This window comes from Typha angustifolia, chromosome 1, assembly GCF_048772165.1.
Source record: "Typha angustifolia cultivar Huaian chromosome 1, ASM4877216v1, whole genome shotgun sequence".
NCBI lineage: Eukaryota > Viridiplantae > Streptophyta > Magnoliopsida > Poales > Typhaceae > Typha > Typha angustifolia.
Genome location: NC_133239.1, coordinates 10371795 through 10390283, shown reverse-complemented (window position 1 = coordinate 10390283; position 18489 = coordinate 10371795). Strand labels below are relative to the sequence as shown.

At 36.9% G+C, this 18489-nt stretch overlaps 2 protein-coding genes across 3 annotated transcripts; both read left to right on the top strand.

Annotated features, from left to right (window-relative positions):
• Nucleotides 1-2665: 2665 nt before the first annotated feature.
• Nucleotides 2666-4948, top strand: LOC140760396 (F-box protein At5g50450-like). 2 transcript variants are annotated; one of them, XM_073097334.1, is made up of 5 exons: nt 2667-3027; nt 3121-3283; nt 3418-4095; nt 4627-4650; nt 4721-4948. In XM_073097334.1, the coding sequence occupies exons 1-5, from the start codon at nt 2810-2812 to the stop codon at nt 4829-4831; spliced, it is 1194 nt and encodes a 397-aa protein (XP_072953435.1). In that variant the 5' UTR covers nt 2667-2809; the 3' UTR covers nt 4832-4948. The 2 variants fall into 2 exon arrangements, with proteins under 2 accessions (XP_072953431.1, XP_072953435.1); XM_073097330.1 differs by having other exon boundaries at nt 2666-3027; nt 4627-4918.
• A 6804-nt stretch (nt 4949-11752) lies between these two features.
• LOC140767298 (uncharacterized) lies at nt 11753-17681 on the top strand. The gene is made up of 2 exons (XM_073107157.1): nt 11753-12082; nt 17037-17681. The coding sequence occupies exons 1-2, from the start codon at nt 11822-11824 to the stop codon at nt 17457-17459; spliced, it is 684 nt and encodes a 227-aa protein (XP_072963258.1). The 5' UTR covers nt 11753-11821; the 3' UTR covers nt 17460-17681.
• Nucleotides 17682-18489: the final 808 nt, after the last annotated feature.

The following is an 18489-nucleotide window of genomic DNA, read 5'->3' as shown; positions in this document are numbered from 1 at the left end:
TTTGTATGAATGAGAATAAGGGGATAGCGTAAGGACTCAACCAATTAATGGCAGTGGAAGTGGGATATTTGGGTCTTGTCCATGAGTGGGATAACATTGATTAGAAGCTGATAGCATTTGATGTTAACCCTAGATGGAAGAGATAATATGTGGAATAGGTGAAAGCCTATTCCAGTCTTTATCAAGGATAAGAATAAGACAAGGAACAAAATCTGGGCAAGATCTTAGCCTGATGGTGAACAAAGCAATTGACAATATATTGCTGCAAGCCTTTGACTCTAATTAGTTAACCTTTAATTAACACTTTCTTTTTTTAATTAACTGAGATGCTTATCTAACTTATAACATAAGATTGGGGTCTAAAAAACTTGAGCTAATTCCATACTGCGTGTAGCTTCTAAATTCTAGACGCGTAAATTATAAACCCTAATCTGAGCTTATTTCGAGCGAGCTCGAGCCCTAAACGACTAGATTCGCCAATCTTGTGCCTATCCATTGCCTTGAAAATTTATTTCAAATGGATCAAAAGATTTGACATCATTACAAACACAAAAAAAAGAACAATTAATTGGAAAAGTTGTAAGATCTTAACTAATTTATGTGAACATAATTAATTCTAAAAGAGTAGGCTTTGGATAAGGTTTGTTGGCTAATAGTGTGGCCATTAATTGCCACATCTACAAAGGGGGCCCCACTATGGACCCATGTGGCAGGTAAGGAGTGGTTGGTCTTCACCTAGAATGCCACATTATCCACCCTATCCACAACTCCATTGCTGCCCTATGCTTCATAGATCCAATATATATATTTATTTTTCTACCATTTTTAAGCAATAAAATAACTTTTTTTTAAATTAAAAAACTCAAATGGGTATCACATAAATTTAAAAAATATGTATATATATATATATATAATATGCATGGTAAATAAATATCTAAGTATAATTATAAAAATAGAGGAATAATATTTTTCTCTCTTCTATCTTCCTTTCAAAATATAATTATAAATATGTAACTGAAATCTATCGAAAAGAATGTTTGATATATTTTTAATAGTTTCACTAAAAATAACATCTTATTGCAAAATTTATATCTAATAGACTTATTGTCGCACTAAGTGACGCCCTATGCAAAGTAGAGCTTATCATCTCCTCTAAAATAATTGAGACGTGACTTAACCTAATGTTTAGCACTTACGCAAGACCTAATTAACAATAAACAATCATGAGTGTCATGTTTAGACCTAATCCTCTTGTTAATTTACTCCGATGTGAAAATGAATCGATCGTTATATGTTGAAATTTGTAGGCATATCATTGCTCATAAACTAAAGTTCATTAGAAAGAATAGTCCAACTTAGTAGGAGTTAATTAATCAATTATTAAGTCTCCATCAAATTGGCCATTAACTCCTCGACGTAAACTCTCTAATTAGAGATTACTTTACTTCCTAATCATCATAGTGTATAATAAAGTCAATTTCAGCTTGATCTCATTATAAGTGATAGAAAATGAGATGCATATACGTAGTGAACTTTGACAAAAGATTTGATAGTGAAAACCACGAGACAAAACAAGTAAACCATCTAATCAATAATTAATCATCAAATTAGTATGATGAGCAAATATCCATAATAGTTTGAGGTTGATACATATGATTATTATTCTTTTCGCCTTTATAATAGTTTGAACAATAAGATAATTTTATTCATGGATTAAGAATCCCTTATTCATAGTTGCTAACCGATAGATAAAATTAGTATATCAGCGTGCTCAGACCAACTCGTATAAATCTAATGCATTGATTCTGAATCCGAATCCGAATCTGAAACCGAATAAGACTAAAGCCTATTTATTTGTGCAAGAAATCTCCTTAACTAGTTAAATTAAATCACCAGAAAAAAACATCAATCCTTTCCTTGTTGGGCTTGTCTTCCATAATTCAAGTGGGCCTCAATTTTAGCTGTCTTGATAAAGAAAACATTCTCCTAATAAAGCCACCACCTCACAATAAATACACCAAATTAACATGTAGGCCAGATCTGGCCCTCCATTTGCCTACCAATCCCAAGCGATCATCTCCGCCGCCCGTTTCTCTAACCCTAGATCGGACGGTGCAAGATCGAGCACATGACTTTGTTTAGAGAGTTTGGCCAGATCCCTAGAAACTAATTTTGTTCTTTTTTGGTCCAATAACTGTAGTTAGTTGGGGGTATTCTTTCTCATCGCAATAAGTACGGGAGGTTAGAAAGGCACCATTCGGGGGATAACCTACTCAGCAACTACTAGTTAACGGATCGGCAATATATACTTATTTACTTGATAATTTTTTTGGCGAACTATTGCCCTAATAACAAGAACATATATAGTTGATAAATTTTGTGAAAAAAATGAGAAAATAAGGAGAATTTGATAAGAGTTATTAGTGTAAAAGAAGAGTGTTTGTGGGGGAAGTGATGCTACTAATGGGTTGAGAACTTTTTATGGGGATAATGATGAGTGCAAAAGTGCGAAAGGGGGAAAAGGGGAGGGTGAGAGTATCAAGGCTCTTCTTCTATAAGTTTGTATAGGCTTTAGCTGCAAGCGTGCTCCGGAGGAAGCAACCGGAGCGACCGGTCAACGTACTTTGACCATGCGTTACGCCGTATTTATTACACCGATACCGTCCTAGGGGTACAATCGTCCATTCATCCCCAACAAAATCCTTGTATATATACTATATAAGAAGCCTTTCTCTCTCTCTCTCTCTGTCTCTCTGTATCTCTTCGAGTCTCCCCTATGCTTTGTTTCTAGAAAGAAAGAGCGGGCGGTATGAGAACGAGAAGCGGAGTTTGGTACCAACCCGCGGGCGAGATCAACGGGAGGAAGAGGAGGAGGAGAGGCGAGGAAGGAGGCGAGGCTCGTCGGAGAAAGCTGTCGGCGGTCGGCGACTTGTTCGACGCCTTGCCCGATGACCTCGTCTTGTCCATCCTCTGCAAGCTGAGCGCCTCCGCCACTCGGCCCTTCCATCTCAGTAGCATCCTCTTGACGTAAAGATCCATCCGATCTTTAGCTTCGATTTCGGCCATTTCTCGCCGTTTCCCTGATCGAAGATCTAATCTTTGGTGTGATTTGGCTCGCAGATGCAAGAGATTTAACGAATTGGGCCTCCATCCCCTGGTGTTATCGAAGGCCTCCGCCAAATCCCTCGCCGTGAGGGCCATGAACTGGTCGGAATCTGCCCACCGGTTCTTGAATCGCTGCGCCGACGCCGGGAATCTCGAAGCTTGCTACATCCTCGGCATGGTAATTCCCCATCCTCCTTCCTTCTCCTTCCTCCTCGGAGAGTGTGGGAAAAGGTGCGACCTTGGTCGGGTTTATCTTTTCAATCGATTCGACGAAGTCTAATAAGAGTTGGGTGTTTTGCTCGAATCGCGCAGATACTCTTCTACTGCTTGGAGAATCGCGCCTCCGGGGCGGCGCTAATGGCGCGGGCGGCGATGGGTTGCCACGCGGCGGCGCTCTACTCGCTCGCCGTGATCCAGTTCAACGGCAGCGGGGGTTCGAAGGACGACAAGGACCTCCGCGGCGGCGCCGCCCTCTGCGCCCGCTCCGCCGCGCTCGGCCACGTCGACGCCCTCCGCGAGCTGGGCCACTGCCTCCAGGACGGCTACGGCGTCCGCCGCAGCGTCGCCGCCGGCCGCCGCCTTCTCCTCCAGGCCAACGCGCGCGAGCTAGCCGCCGCTGGCGGCGGCGAGCCCGCGGCCCGCCACGACCGGCGCCACCTTCTGAGCGACTTCGGGTGCCACGTGGCCACGGTGGAGGGGCACGCGGCGAACCGGTTCATGGCGGAGTGGTTCGCGGGGAAGGAGGAGGACGCGGAGGGGGAGGGGGATGGGAGGAGGCTGTGCTCGCACGTGGGGTGCGGGAGGAGGGAGACGAGGCGTCACGAGTTCCGCAGGTGCTCCGTATGCGGTATCGTGAACTACTGCTCTCGTGCGTGCCAGGCGATGCATTGGAAGATGGTCCACAAGGCCGAGTGCGCTCCCATGGAGAGGTGGATCGAGCCGGCGGTCGTCGTCGGAGGAGCACCTCATCATCCTGACGGACACGTGGAGGTCTGAGCTTTTTTCTTCTTTTTTTTTTTCTTTTTCTTTTTCCCTTTCTCTTTTTTCTCTTGACTTTCTCTGTGTATACTAGAGAGTTTTTCTTCTTATTGTTTGTAATTTTCTCCTCTCTTTTTTTCTTGAACAAGGACGTGAAACTTTTAATTTGAGCCTATGACCATTTTGTTAGACGTGTCTTTTTCCACTTCACACCCTGTATTATACCTTTATTGTAATTCACACTCCATCTTTTTCATTATTTTCTTCATGCCTTCATATAAAACGATGGGTATCAGTTGAGTATATCATCAAACAATAGATATACTTACTTAACCCCCACTTTCCCTCCTAAACGTAACATCTGCCAAGAAAGGTGATGCTCTGTGATCCAACATAGGGAAAAGAAGATAAGAGAAACAAAGGCCCTAGTTCAGTTTAGTGTCTAGATTTTTTTTTCTTCCTCTTTTCTGGACGCATATCTAACTCCTTCCAGTGTTTCGATCGGTATCCTAATGATTGAGACATCTTATTCCATATTTGTAGGTCGGAGATCTTGTTCCTCTCACGGTATGTCTGTACTCGATAAGAAAATTATGTTCATTTGTGGTGCATAATACGACGCGATACACTCATTCAGGTGGCAACACGAGAACCATTCGGATTAAGACAGATTCAAATCTTAAACTGGAGCAGCATTAAATTTTCACTTCTCTTAAGAAGAAGATTAGTCCAAAGAGTTATTTATTAGCGTGATGGAGAGAGATATCAAACAGCACTTCTCAAGGGCAGTGCATTTCTCCTCCCCTATGACTATAATTTTGAGTGTCAAACAACCAGTCATTATCAAATTGCCAACATACTTAATGCAAAAAGTTTTATGTATGTATATATTCTTTTTTAATCTAATTTGATAGCTTATTTTGTCAAATGACCTATGAAACTTTTGAGTGTCAAACTCGGCATGATGTAGATAATTGGGTCCACATCTAATTGCTTAACCTTGTAAGTTAGACATGGATAGTAATGTTTCTTTGTATAATACAAAGAATGTTTTTCTGAATAAGAAAAAAAAAGTAAGGATAGGATAAAGATGGAAATTTATCGTAATGATATTGGATAAAACATACATATTCTTTATTCCCACCGCAAAATAGCAATAAGAAAGCCATCATAAAGGTGAGTTATCGCCATTTCCTATATATCAGGATAATGTTTCAATAATGAGCAGCTGTTTCTTATCCCCTAACTAAACGAGGACTTATTCATGGATATATAGTATTCAAACTAGCTTTTAGCCAGCTAATGGTTTCTCTCTAGAAGTAACTTTTTTCTTCTTCTTCATCTTCTTCTTCGTCTTCTTATCTTCTTTATTCACACACGGTGGACCAAGATAAAAACACCTTTGCTTTGGAGCTAAGCTTGTGCATCCATGGGTGGAATAAAGTGCAAGTTAGATCTCTTCTCTATTTAATAAGGCTTGCTTCTCACTCTAGATTTAAACCCTAAAGTTAAACATATATATATAAAGGAAAGAAAGTAAGTATTGAGAAAAGTAAAAGGCATGCATGCAGTACACTCAGTTGCATAACCCTTCAAAGCTTCATTACTTGTCAAAGCTCCTCCAGTTCATAAATAGTTGGTGAAGGTGAGAGAGAGAGAGAAAATGAAGTCTTTTTGGTGCTTTCACTGCTCCCCATTGGTGTTGAGTTCCTTCTCATCTTTGCTTGCAAGTAGAGGCTTTTGTGTCATATCTTTTCATTACATTTTTCAAAATAAAGAGTCGTGGAATAGAGAAAATGTGATTACTCCTGGGAGCAGAGTCTAGTAGAATTCTGCCGATCCAATTATTCAATAGGGTTAAATATATTTTGGATGAAAATTAGCTTACCCTTGAAATTTTGATTAAATATTGATAACAGAGATGATGACTTAAATGACCTCGCTTTTGTTAAATAAATATGCATTAGAAAGTTAAAAGTTATATGGTGATTTCTTTTTTTTATGGGAAGAGACGGAAAAGCGAAAGATTTTCTTTGTACTCATGTAATCGGGCAATGTGCTTAAGACAATTTTATTCACATAACAATGTCTAAATTTTATGTTTCAACTTTAGCATAAATTATTAAATATTTAATGAAGAATATTAAAGTAAAAAAATAGTGTAAAAACTTAAAGAAGAAGACAAATTCTATATTGTGGTTTTGTGTGTGCAAGGTGTTTGAAGATAGTTCTAACATATTACAATTGAATATGACAGAGAAAAATTCACAAGGGCATGTATGTATAGCAAAATTTCTACAACCAATATGCATTGTTGTGAGGTACAGTTGTATCATCTTGTGGTAGAGAGATATAAAAGACTTGAAACCTAATCTTAAGTTATCTCAGTTATTCGAGCCTCCACTTTAAAGTTTAGAAGAGATCAAGATCACAAACTTTAGGTGAGTCCAAGACTAAAGGTGATGAAATATTCTTTTTATATCTTTTCCTCGTTGTATTATTAAGGTTCTGTCTTGAGAATCATTAAGACGGAATCATAAAACTCGATGGTCACTAATATTAAGAATCAATTATGAAAGGCAACATTGTGGATTTGAGCTATAGTCGTGGATATTGATGGATAATTTATAAATTCATTTTATAATTGCTACAATATATGTTAGTAATCAGTTTGATACTTTCTAGATTCGTGATTTTTAATCCAAATTTTACAAGGGGTTTTCCCACATAAAAGTCTTGTGCACTCTTTTTTCATAAAAACTACTATTTTCAGTAAACCGAATAGCTACGATTTAGTCAAAAATTTAAGAAGCCATAGTGTCACAAATAAAAAAGGTTCTTATAGTGATTCTTGTCGAGACTACCCAATATGATTTTGTGCACTCTCTTTTTCATTACGAAAAATAATAAGTATAACGGACCCAAATAAATAATTTACTCTTAATAATTATCACACTACTTAAATTATACCCTCCCAACCAACCAAATGGTGATAAAAAAGAAAGATCAAAACCCACTCAAATTCTAGGATAAATACCTAACGAAGCTCTTCCCCTTATGAGAAACCAATTAAATCTGTCTTAATTATTATACATAGGTTAGAGAGAGGTAACAATATTATACCAAAAGCTAGCATTAAATCGGAGCTAATAACGCCAATTATGTGTTAACATATGATAGTACGGTTTGTTTTTTGGGGGACTTTTTCCTATGATATGGTACATGTGATTATGTAAGTTAGAATAAAAGAGCATTTTAAATTTTAATATGATTCAATAGCTTTCCCATTGTACTTTCTAGTGCATAAGATCGACTTCTTTGCTTCTTATTTATTTTATTCATCCTCCTCCTATGGTGATTAAGTCTTCCTTCATTTTTCTATAACTTTCTAGGAAAATATTAGGACTGCCTCTCATGAAAGTGATTCACTCAGGCGTTCTTCAGTTGAATATTCTCTCAATATTATTATACCTCATGAACTATGACTCTTTTTCAGAATTAATTTTTAAAAATTTATACATATTTCATTTGGGCCATTCCATTAGGAGATCATTATGTACTAAAAATAAAAATTTAAATAGTACAAAAAAAAGTTTATGGAGTCACGGATAAAACATAATGATAGTATCTCTATTATATATTATTATACGTATAAAATTGATACATTGAGAGTGAATCACTTTTCGGAAAAATAATTTAGAAACTCATTTCTTTATGCAATAAATTTAAAAATTAAACATATTTTTCTCTTATTTTATACTAAATTATGCTTCTTCATCAACTTAGCAGCTTAGATAGATTAAAATTTTTTGTGTTAAATTATATATATATATATATATATATATATATATATATATAATCAAACATCTCCTTTTAAATACTAACATTGTTAGGGTTTCATACATCATATAAACTATGAATTTTATTTGTTGTTCTTTTAGCACAAAGGATGATAAAAGATCATTTAGGTATTAAGTTTAAGAGTTAGTCTATTTTGATATTTAAGTTTAAAGACTAGTTTGATCAAAAGCTCTATGTTATACGTTTACGCATGCATGTCTACGTATTTCTTCTGTTCATATAAGCAACCTTTAGTATGTAACCTTTGAATGAAATATAATACATGTTATATTTTATAATCTCTATTTTTTGTATTTCAAATTATTTATATATAAAATATTGAATCAAATCTAATTCAAGCTTGATTCAATTCAAACTTGATCCGAGCTCAATTTCGGCTTACATTTTTGATATAATTGACTAGTTTATTTTGATTCGAGCTCAAAATTAATTTCGATATAAGCTTGATAGAGATTCTTATACGTGGGATGCGGAGTTATACTGATGCATATAATTTGTATTGAATTCTAACCTAGTGATTTTGTCTTTCTAGAGTACTTTGTGTAGGGCGAGAGAATTCAATATGAGCTAATTCATTCAGATCAGTTGAGTGCATCGTCAAATATATTGTCGGGCATCAATTGCGTGTATCTAACGATTGTGATAGCACTCGAAATTAGATACGAAATAAGGCTCAGAGAAATAGAACTATGTGACATCGATATGCTAGTGTATTTCAGACATATGATTCGATTGACCCAAATAAGATCAACTCGCACCGAATCGCATTCCATTCTCCTCATCTAAAGAGATTCATGAATTGTTCTTTGAGAATCCTTGTTTCTCACTCTAATTATCTACTTGTTCTGTGTGATATCTTTCTGGCATTTCTAACTTTGACCCCTCGATAGAAAGGAATAACTCGGTGCAGGGACTGATTTATAAAATAGGTTTAAGGAAAATTGGAGGACGTGATCCAAAATAACCACTAAAACAAGGGGCAAGGTGAAAACTTCCCCCGTAATTAATTATCCTTAAGCTTGGGTGGGTAATCGCAGGGGAACACGCGATTAGTCAAATTAGTTCGACTACGATTGGTCGGAGTGGGTGGGACCCGGGGCGGGTGTGACATGCTGGCGATATAGGGGACCGTTGCGTGCCGGCTGGGGGAGCGGCAAGTGTCGGTTAGCCGACCGACACGTGTGCTTCTGCTACGTGGCATGCAGCTACTGAGTGCATGGAGTAGTGGCTGGTGTGCTTTTTTTCTTTTTTCTTTTTTTTTTCCTTCTTTTTGGAATATTTATTCTTCTTTTAATTATTGAGTTTTTTTTAGATAATATCCACACAATTTTTCTTTTTAAATGTCAAAAATATTCGCCACTGAAATTTTTTTGCCTCATATTAAATTTACATTATAGTTAGTTTTTGATAAAATATTTATAAAATATTCCTAATAGATAATTATTAAAAGTCGACAAATATATGTATATATATCGAAAATACCTTTCTTTCTCAAAGTTTACGGTCGTAAAATAATATTATTATAATAATTTTAAGAATTAATTTCGCTGAGATAATAAAATTAAATTAGTTCAGGGAGTCATGTAGATAAGATAATTTAGGAGGTCAAAGTAAAATTATCTTTAATTATAACTATTTTATATGATGGTAAAATGGTATTTTTCTAATCTAGATTGGTGTAACAATTATGTATGAATCCCTTTTTTTTTCTTAATAGATAATTCAGACCAATTAATTATTTACAATCTATATATTAATAGATGATACCATGTTCTTAATTAAAATTAAAGGGATTTTTACATATTACCACTAAAAGCATTTTAATGTCTTAATAATTGCCATGAAATCATTTTCCTCTTTAGAAAGTGTCATTCCATTAGTAAAATCTAACTAATAATGATTAAAATTGAACGTAAATTATCAAGAAAAATATAATATTACTGAATATCATAATACAAGAAAAGAATTTTTTTTCACCATACAAGAAAAAAAAATTAGGGATGAATAATTCATAATTTAAACTTTAAGGCAAAAAAGAAGAAGAATATGTTAACCTTAACAGCCACCTATCACTCTATTTGAAATATTCTACTACTATTCCTTCAAAAATTAATAATAATAGCTATTCTAAGTTTCAGTTGAAATTATGATATTTAAAAAATATTCGGCAGTAATAGTGTAAAAAAATCAAAATTAAAAGATATCAAGCTTTTATTAACTATTATTATAGTATATAACTGTAGGAAATAAGAAACATAACTTGTAGCAATTATTTTGAAGAGTGTTTGCGTCTTATTATTATTATTATTATTATTATTATTATTATTATTATTATTATTTTCTTTTCTTCTTCTCTGAGAAACTAAACCTTCTACGTGACTCACAAGTCACAAGGATTTTGACCAGAGGTTTGTGTTCTAATTAGCTTGTCAAAATCTTAAGGCACTCATTAATGGCAATATGCAAATAGAGGATGTCAAACTTATGTCTTAGAGTAAGGAGACAAACGTTGTAGAGTTGTAATAAAATAAGCCAAAGGAACTCCCCCTTCGTGGGTCGTGGCACATTCCTTTGCCCTAAATTTTAGAGCCATGCAAGCTACTTAGTATTCTTATAATATACCAATTGGGATTTGGGTAAATGCATATGGGGAAGAAGAAGAAGAAGAAGAAGAGGAGTAGGGAGTGGTGAAAGGAGGAGGAGAAGGATGTTGCTTAACGTAATTGGCATGCAGACTAGCCTTGTTTCCTGCATGGGGGCACGTGAAATGGCTCATGGTGGTGTTCATGTTAGTTAAAGCCCTAAGTTATATATATATAAAACCAAGATCAAGTGCTCATCCTTTTTCATCATGCATTTGGATGAGCATGATCTATTAATTCATGTGGGATAATCATCTTTGGAGAAAAAGCTACTCATTCCTTAGTAGCCTAGGAGATGTTTTTTTTTTCTTTTTTCTTTTGATAAATAATAGAAGAAATTATATTTTACTTACTTGTGATTAGGTTTGAATTCACGATATCTCTTATGATTTCCTTTGTATCACTTTACTCTTTTATAGTTATATTAAATTAAATTAATTATTTTTTATATTATATTTGACTATACAACTATTGGCCTGAGACAAGGTAGTCTTTCTCCTTGAATTTAAAGATACTTATTAGAGACAAATTAGAAAGAAATAAATAAACTTTCCAACATATCTAAAGTAATATGGCAAAGATATGACAAATATATATATATATATATATGTTCAATATATTTGTCATATAAGATTACCATATTTTTAAGTTTTAATGAAACATGGGATGCAGCTTTGATTGTTAAAAAAAAATCTCATATATTTATGATTAAAAATTTGATCTATATTATTTTAGATACATTGAAAAGTTTATTATAGTCTATTATATATAGGGGCTATACATTCTCTTATATTTACAATAGATATAGGGCCTGCCCGTCGGTGAAATTACATATTATTTAAGCTTTTGAATCAATTAGTAATCACCATATATGGTACTTGCTATTAAGCTAGACGAAGCTACATCTAACTATGAGTGAGCAAGATTGAGTCAAAACTTTGTCGAGCTTAGGTTATCCTTTCCACTTGTAGACCCGAACTCGACCCTAAACACTAAACCCTGAACCAAGCCCGTATATATGAAGTTGGACTCTACTCGACTTGCCTCGACCCAGCTCTACTAGATCTAGACTCAGTGTGGGCCTCAAGCCCAGCCCACATACCCAACCCAAGGCCCAGTCTAAACTTCGAAACCCGGATAAGTACTTCTTCTCGCTTCGCGGTCGACCTCTTTCCTTCTCACTCGAGCGGCGAGCGCGCAAAACCCTAACGCCACACCCTAGCTCTGCGCCGCCGATGGCATCCGCCTCCACATCCACCTCTGCCATGGAGATCGAAGGCGTCGGAGGCGGAGGAGGAGGAGCTCCTCCGCCTAACGCTGCTCCTCCGCGGCCTCTCTTCGAGGCGTTGAAGCCGCACGAGATGTCGGACGGGAAGGTGCAGTTCCGGAAGGTCTCCGTGCCGCCCCATCGGTTCGCGCCGCTGAAGCGGTGCTGGATGGATATCTACACTCCCGTCTACGATCTGATGAAGGTCGACATCAGGATGAATCTTAAGGTCTCGATCTCCCCCTTCTTGTCTCGTTCGTTCTTCTGTTTGGTTTGGTTTGGTTTATGTGATTTTGATGCGATAGATAATTTCTCCTTTTCCACCTAAGAGATGCATTCCGCGTCTGGAAAGGTGCTAAATTTCTACTCTAATTCGCCATTAATTACTTAGTATTATGAGTAGAAACTTTAAACTAGGTTGATAGTGTCTCTGACAGAGACAGTTTTACAGTATACGACTGATCAAACTATAAGTTGGATCTCTAGATATATCATCTTTATATAACAAATATGTATGCATACATAGATAGTTGGGCGATAAACTTTATGTTAAAACTTTGGAAAACCTTCAAGACTTAAACTTTAATTTGGATTAAATTTAATTATCATTTCATGTGGCTCGGTAAGGCTTGTATTTAGGTTGGCAAAAAATTGAAATCAAGCTTGAGTTGATATTAAGCGAGTCAAGCTTGATTTTCAATCCTAGTCTTAAAACTAGTTTCATGCCAAGCTTGATTAGAGTTAGTGTCAATCAAGCTTGGCACAATTTGCCCTTGTTATTTTCCTATACTTTTCTATATGCTGCTGGAGATTGAAACCACATGCTTGCTCTTCTTATCTTCTTTTGTTCTCATTCATTTTTATCTGTCGTCGGCAATTTTGTGTGCACAATAGAGTTATCCGATTCCTAGATGAGCCATCAACAACAATTTGAATGGGAAAGGGGGCACACACCAAAGCTGCATTTGTTTTTGCCTTGCAACCAGATTTTGAGAAGCTTAAAGCCCACCACCTAAGGTTAACTATTTATCTAGAAATGACTATGCTAGAATGACATCGTACTAATGCAAGTCATTGTGCATATCCAACACCGGAGCAGGAAATATCTATCCTGGAAAGAGCTTTGGCACTGAGTGAGAGATCACATTTCTCTGAAGGACGTCAAACAAACCTAGGTGAGCAAGCAAATGTGCTGCTTTAAAGGTAGTCTGAGTGCAGTGAAAATAAAAATTATTTGAAAGATAGTGAGGTTATAGGGAAGTGATGAGAAGAGAGCCCATGAAGTTCGCCATGGCTGTATGGTGGCTTTAGTTGGATACTTGTACGCAATCAAAGACAATCGATTTTGTCATTTGTTTTCTAGGGAAAACTAACTAGGTATTTTAGATAAACAGTTTGTTGGCAAACTGAGTTAGATTTAATATTTTACTTTTGAAAATCCAAGTTATATGTTCATCTATTAAAACATTTTTTTTTGTAAATTTTGAAGTGCACGAAGAAACTTCTAGCAGTACTATGTCATGTTTTCAGTGTGGATAATAGTGTAAGTTAAAAGGATTCTTTCTTGATTATCAATGCAGTTTTTTAGTAGAAAAGATGATATTGGGTAGCTTACAAATGGTTTGATAAAAGCCCAATTGCAGATGTCACACCCTTCACAGAAGTACCATTGAGGACCACTAGAGTTTTTCTTTGTGTTGTTTTCCTCTCCTGTAAGAAAGCCTTATAACTTTAGATTGGTGCTAGAGCTTCTTCGTTTAGCTTTAATCGAATTTCCAGTGGACAAACAGCCAACTTGTTCTCGTCCAAGACTAAAATGTAAAATTGTTCATTCAGTTTGCCAACCATGATTCATCTAGACAATATAGTTAGTTTATCAGACAAAGAAACGACAAATTGGGTTGTTTTGTGAATGCTTCTAACAAAATACGGTGTGAGTGCATGTATCAGACTCTCTATGCTTTCTTCTTTTCACCTTCAAAAATGAAACAAGATACTCCTTCAATGGGTTGTCAAGTGTACCACATTTAGATTTCCTTTATGAATATGCATTTTTCCCTTAACTAGGTTTGTGTGGTGCCCTTTAAATAAATTAGTATCTAAACCACATTGCATATTTCTTCTCAAATTAATTTTTCTTCTTGGTGGCATTATTTGTTGCAGCTTGCATAGGTATGATTATGTTCTTGCTAGCATTTTTTTTTGTAAATGACAAAATTGAGGTGGTAAGGATGTGCTTGACTTGTAGTTGCAAGGGAAAAATTGTTGCAACAGACTCTTCAATCCCCTTTTCCAATTGATGTTGTTGGTGGGCCAATCTAGGATGCAAGTAACTCTATATTGCTTATATGTTGCCAACAATAGAGAAAGATTGGAGAGAAAGAGTATAGTGAGAAGAGTGTGTTCTTAAACTCTTGGAGCATGGGGAAAATGTAGGGATGGCAGTGTAATGAGCAAGGGGGAAACCAGTTAAAATGCTTGCTCTGTAAAAACACTTGTCTTGATGTTGATTTGGCTCTATAAATTAGAATGCAATTTCATAGGCTTAAAGTGGAACAATTGGTCATTTTATTCTAGTAGCTGTTCTTGTTTTGATGGAACATGATGTAGGAAATTCTTGTTATCAGGATCACTTGATGGAACATGATGTAGGAAATTCTTGTTCTTGATGGAACATGATGTAGTAAGGTTTTTCAGGATGGTATATAATTTGTGCTTTGCATAGTTATTACTTATAAGAATTGGATCGGACATTGACCTGGTCGGAGGTCGGGTCACTGAGTTATTGGTTCAATTGATGGTTTGCCCGATCGGTTTGTTGACTTTTAAAAAATAGTTAAATAATATATAGATAGTTCTATATAATTCTAAAAATTAAAAAGATATCTACAAAAGTAGTATAATTGTTTGTATATCCCTCAAAATATATGTAATTTATATAGGTACCCTCATGATTACTTTTCAAATTAAGTTATTTAATAGAGGAAGATAAAAATACTATTAACTAAGAGAAATACTTGAAAACTGAAATAAGGATATTTTTATTTTTTACATGTAAATTGTTCAAATTTTAATGGAAGTTTACTCTAAAGGTATTCATGCAAGAAATAAGGATTTTAAAATGTATACATGCAAAAACTATGTATTTTGAGCAATATACATGTAAATATGAATGTTATATTTTTCAAATTAAGTCATTTAATAGAGAAATATAAAAATACTATTAACTAATAGAAATACTTGAATATTGAAATAAGGATATTTTATTTTTTTACATTTAAATTGTTCAAATTTTAATGGAAGTTTACTCCAAAGGGTATTCATGCAAAAAATAAGGATTTTAAAATGTATACATGCAAAAACTATGTATTTTGAGCAATATACATGTAAATACGAATGTTGAGGGACATATGCAAAAAAAACTAAGTTTATAACACAAATATGTTATAAACTAAATATTTTCAAAATTTTAGGAGTAAATCTTTAGGATATAGAATAGAATAATTAAATATTAAGGATAATTGGGTAACTTTGTAAAAGTACTTTGACTTGGCTGGTTTGCCAAAAAAATAGTCGGGTTGTACAGGTCATTGATTCAATCGCGGGGGTTTGTCGATTTTTACCGGGTCGATTACTTATCTAGTCTGACAACAAAATCGAATTGGTATGCTGGTCGGTTCACCGGTCCTCTACCCAGTTCGATCTGGTTTTAATTATTATGGTGCTTTGCATTTAGAGAATTGACTTGAAACTGGCCTGCTATTTAAAACAGCATGAACCCATTGCCTTAATGGCATACATTTTTGTTGCAAGTGTTTTTCATCTCTTGTTCCTCAGAGGAGTATTTTGAATGTTGATTAGGGTGAAATTATTTGATGGCCTCATGATTAGCTTCAGTCCTACAATACCTAATGGCCCTTTAACTTGATTTGGGAAACTACCATGTTCCTTAGACTTGAAATAACATGATAGATGGAGAAAAATGTTCCAATGTACAAATAGTGGTGCTCATGGGCTGGGCAGGGCCTAGGCATGGTCCGCTGCTGAACCTGTAGGACCTTTAGGCCAAGCTGGGTTAGGGATTGGGAAAACCAAGTTTGACCATCTGGTTTCCTATATTGAGAAGGCTACATTGCATTAGGCGGTTGCGTTTGAAGTGGTAGTGAGTCGTTGGAGGAGGCATTGACATCATAGAAGGAAGAGGAGTGGCAGCGGTGGAGGTGGTTGCGGTAGAGGAGGAAGAAGAAGATAAGAGGAGAGGGAGACGAAAAAGAAGATGAGGGTGATGATGAGGATGGAGAAGACGAGGGAGAGGAGAAAGAGGATGGTGAGATTGTGGAGGGGATGGGATAATGGAATTAGAAGCCGATATATTAGGGGTTTTCTGGTGTGTGTGGTGTAGATGGATATGAGCCTTGGGCTAGGCTAACGGGTTGAGCTGATTGACCGGGCCAAGCTCATTTTTGGGCTCAGGCAGAGTCCGCTGGCTCTAGGCCACCAGGCAAGGTGAACAGCCCTATGAGACACCTTGTACCTCCTCACTGGTGGTTAAAAATCCTCAAAAATGTGAACTCGTTGATAATTTTATAGTGTATAGTTTCATATACATGTGGTTTTGCTGAATAAATATGAGTGGAAGATGAACACCAGTTTTGCTGAAAAGCATATGTATTTGACAAGACATGAAGGCCTAATTCTTTTTTCAATGACCGCTAATGATATCAAGGCCATTTAAGCATTTTATAGTAAGATAGGAGATTGGCTAACAGAGTAAAATACTAAGAAGGCTCCAAGAAAGAATATTAAGTTATTGTTGGTTTTTTCCTTATGCCCTGTTGTTTTTGATATGAATCTAGCATTTGACGATAAACTATCACTTACTGACTTATTGTTTTAAGAGGGGGTCACTTGGTATGATGCCAATGCTTCCCCCTTGCTCCAAGAGGTCATGGTTTGAGTTATCAAAAAAACCTCCTCTCTTCCGGACTCTACAAGGTAGGAGCCTTGTACACTGGAATGCTCTCTTCCGGACCCTACATAGGCTGGAAGGGGCCTCTGTCTTGTGATGTGCTATTTCATTTGCACATCAATATGATTTCGTTTTATGGTTTATGGCATTCTTCTCTCTCTGTCTTTCTTTGATTTTCTATACTCAAAATCTTCTTTCTTCCTTGAACTTACAGGCTAGGAAGGTGGAGCTTAAAACAAGACCTGACACACCAGATGTGAGTAACCTACAGAAATGTGCTGACTTTGTTCACGCCTTCATGCTTGGATTTGATATTGCTGATGCCCTTGCTCTGCTACGTCTTGATGATCTCTATGTCGATTCTTTTGAGATCAAGGATGTGAAAACATTACGAGGGGAGCATCTTTCTCGAGCTATTGGTAGACTTTCCGGTAAAGGAGGCAAGACAAAATTTGCCATCGAGAACTCTACTAGGACTCGGATAGTAATCGCAGATAGTAAGATCCATATACTTGGGTCCTTCGTAAACATCAAGGTCGCAAGAGATTCACTTTGTAGTCTTATATTAGGGTCACCTGCTGGTAAGGTCTACTCCAAACTAAGAGCTGTCACTGCCAGATTAGCAGAAAGGTTTTGAAGAGAATTATTACTTGCCTAGTAGAATAGCCATCACTTGTGGGTTCTCTGGTTTTTGTAACCTGTTTAAGGACTTATACATAGAAGAGCATTATTGATTAAGACGCGAGATTCCTGATATCATGTTTTATTATTTATTCCCTCAGGGAGTGAATACAGAAGCCTAAATGGAGTGTTATTTCTTTGGAATGTACTGATGATTGATTATTTTCGGCTAGTGGCATATTTTTTGTGCATCGGATTTGGTCCTCAGCCATGGCAAGCTATCAAATTGAAGTGCATAATTGAAGAGTTCATGTACAAGGGAAAAATTTCTTGTCTTGTTAATCTTGTTTTCTCATTGTTAACGGCATTTTGCATTGCGTTCATCAATTTGCATAAGTTGAAGCTTGAGAAAAAGTATTATGATATTTGTTCTACTGATTTTATAGTCTACACTAAATGCAGTTTAATCATATTTGTATAGAAGATTCACTCCGTATGGACAACATCTTTGTTTTGGTATAAGATTGTTGATTATATTTTGACCGCTCCGATCCGATCCGATCCGCTCCGATCCGATCCGCTCCGATCCGATCCGATTCGATCCGATCCGATCCGATCCGCTCCGCTCCGATCCGATCCGATCCGCTCCGATCCGATCCGATCCGATCCGTTCCGGTCCGATCCGATCCGGTCCGATCCGGTCCGATCCGATCCGATCCGATCCGATCCGCTCCGCTCCGCTCCGCTCCGCTCCGCTCCGCTCCGCTCCGCTCCGCTCCGCTCCGCTCCGCTCCGCTCCGATCCGATCCGATCCGCTCCGCTCCGATCCGATCCGATCCGATCCGATCCGATCCGATCCGATCCGATCCGATCCGATCCGCTCCGATCCGATCCGCTCCGCTCCGATCGGATCCGCTCCGATCCGCTTCGCTCCGATCCGATCCGATCCGATCCGATCCGCTCCGATCCGATCCGATCCGATCCGCTCCGATCCGATCCGATCCGATCCGTTCTCGAATCTACATTCAATAGATTTGATAACCAAG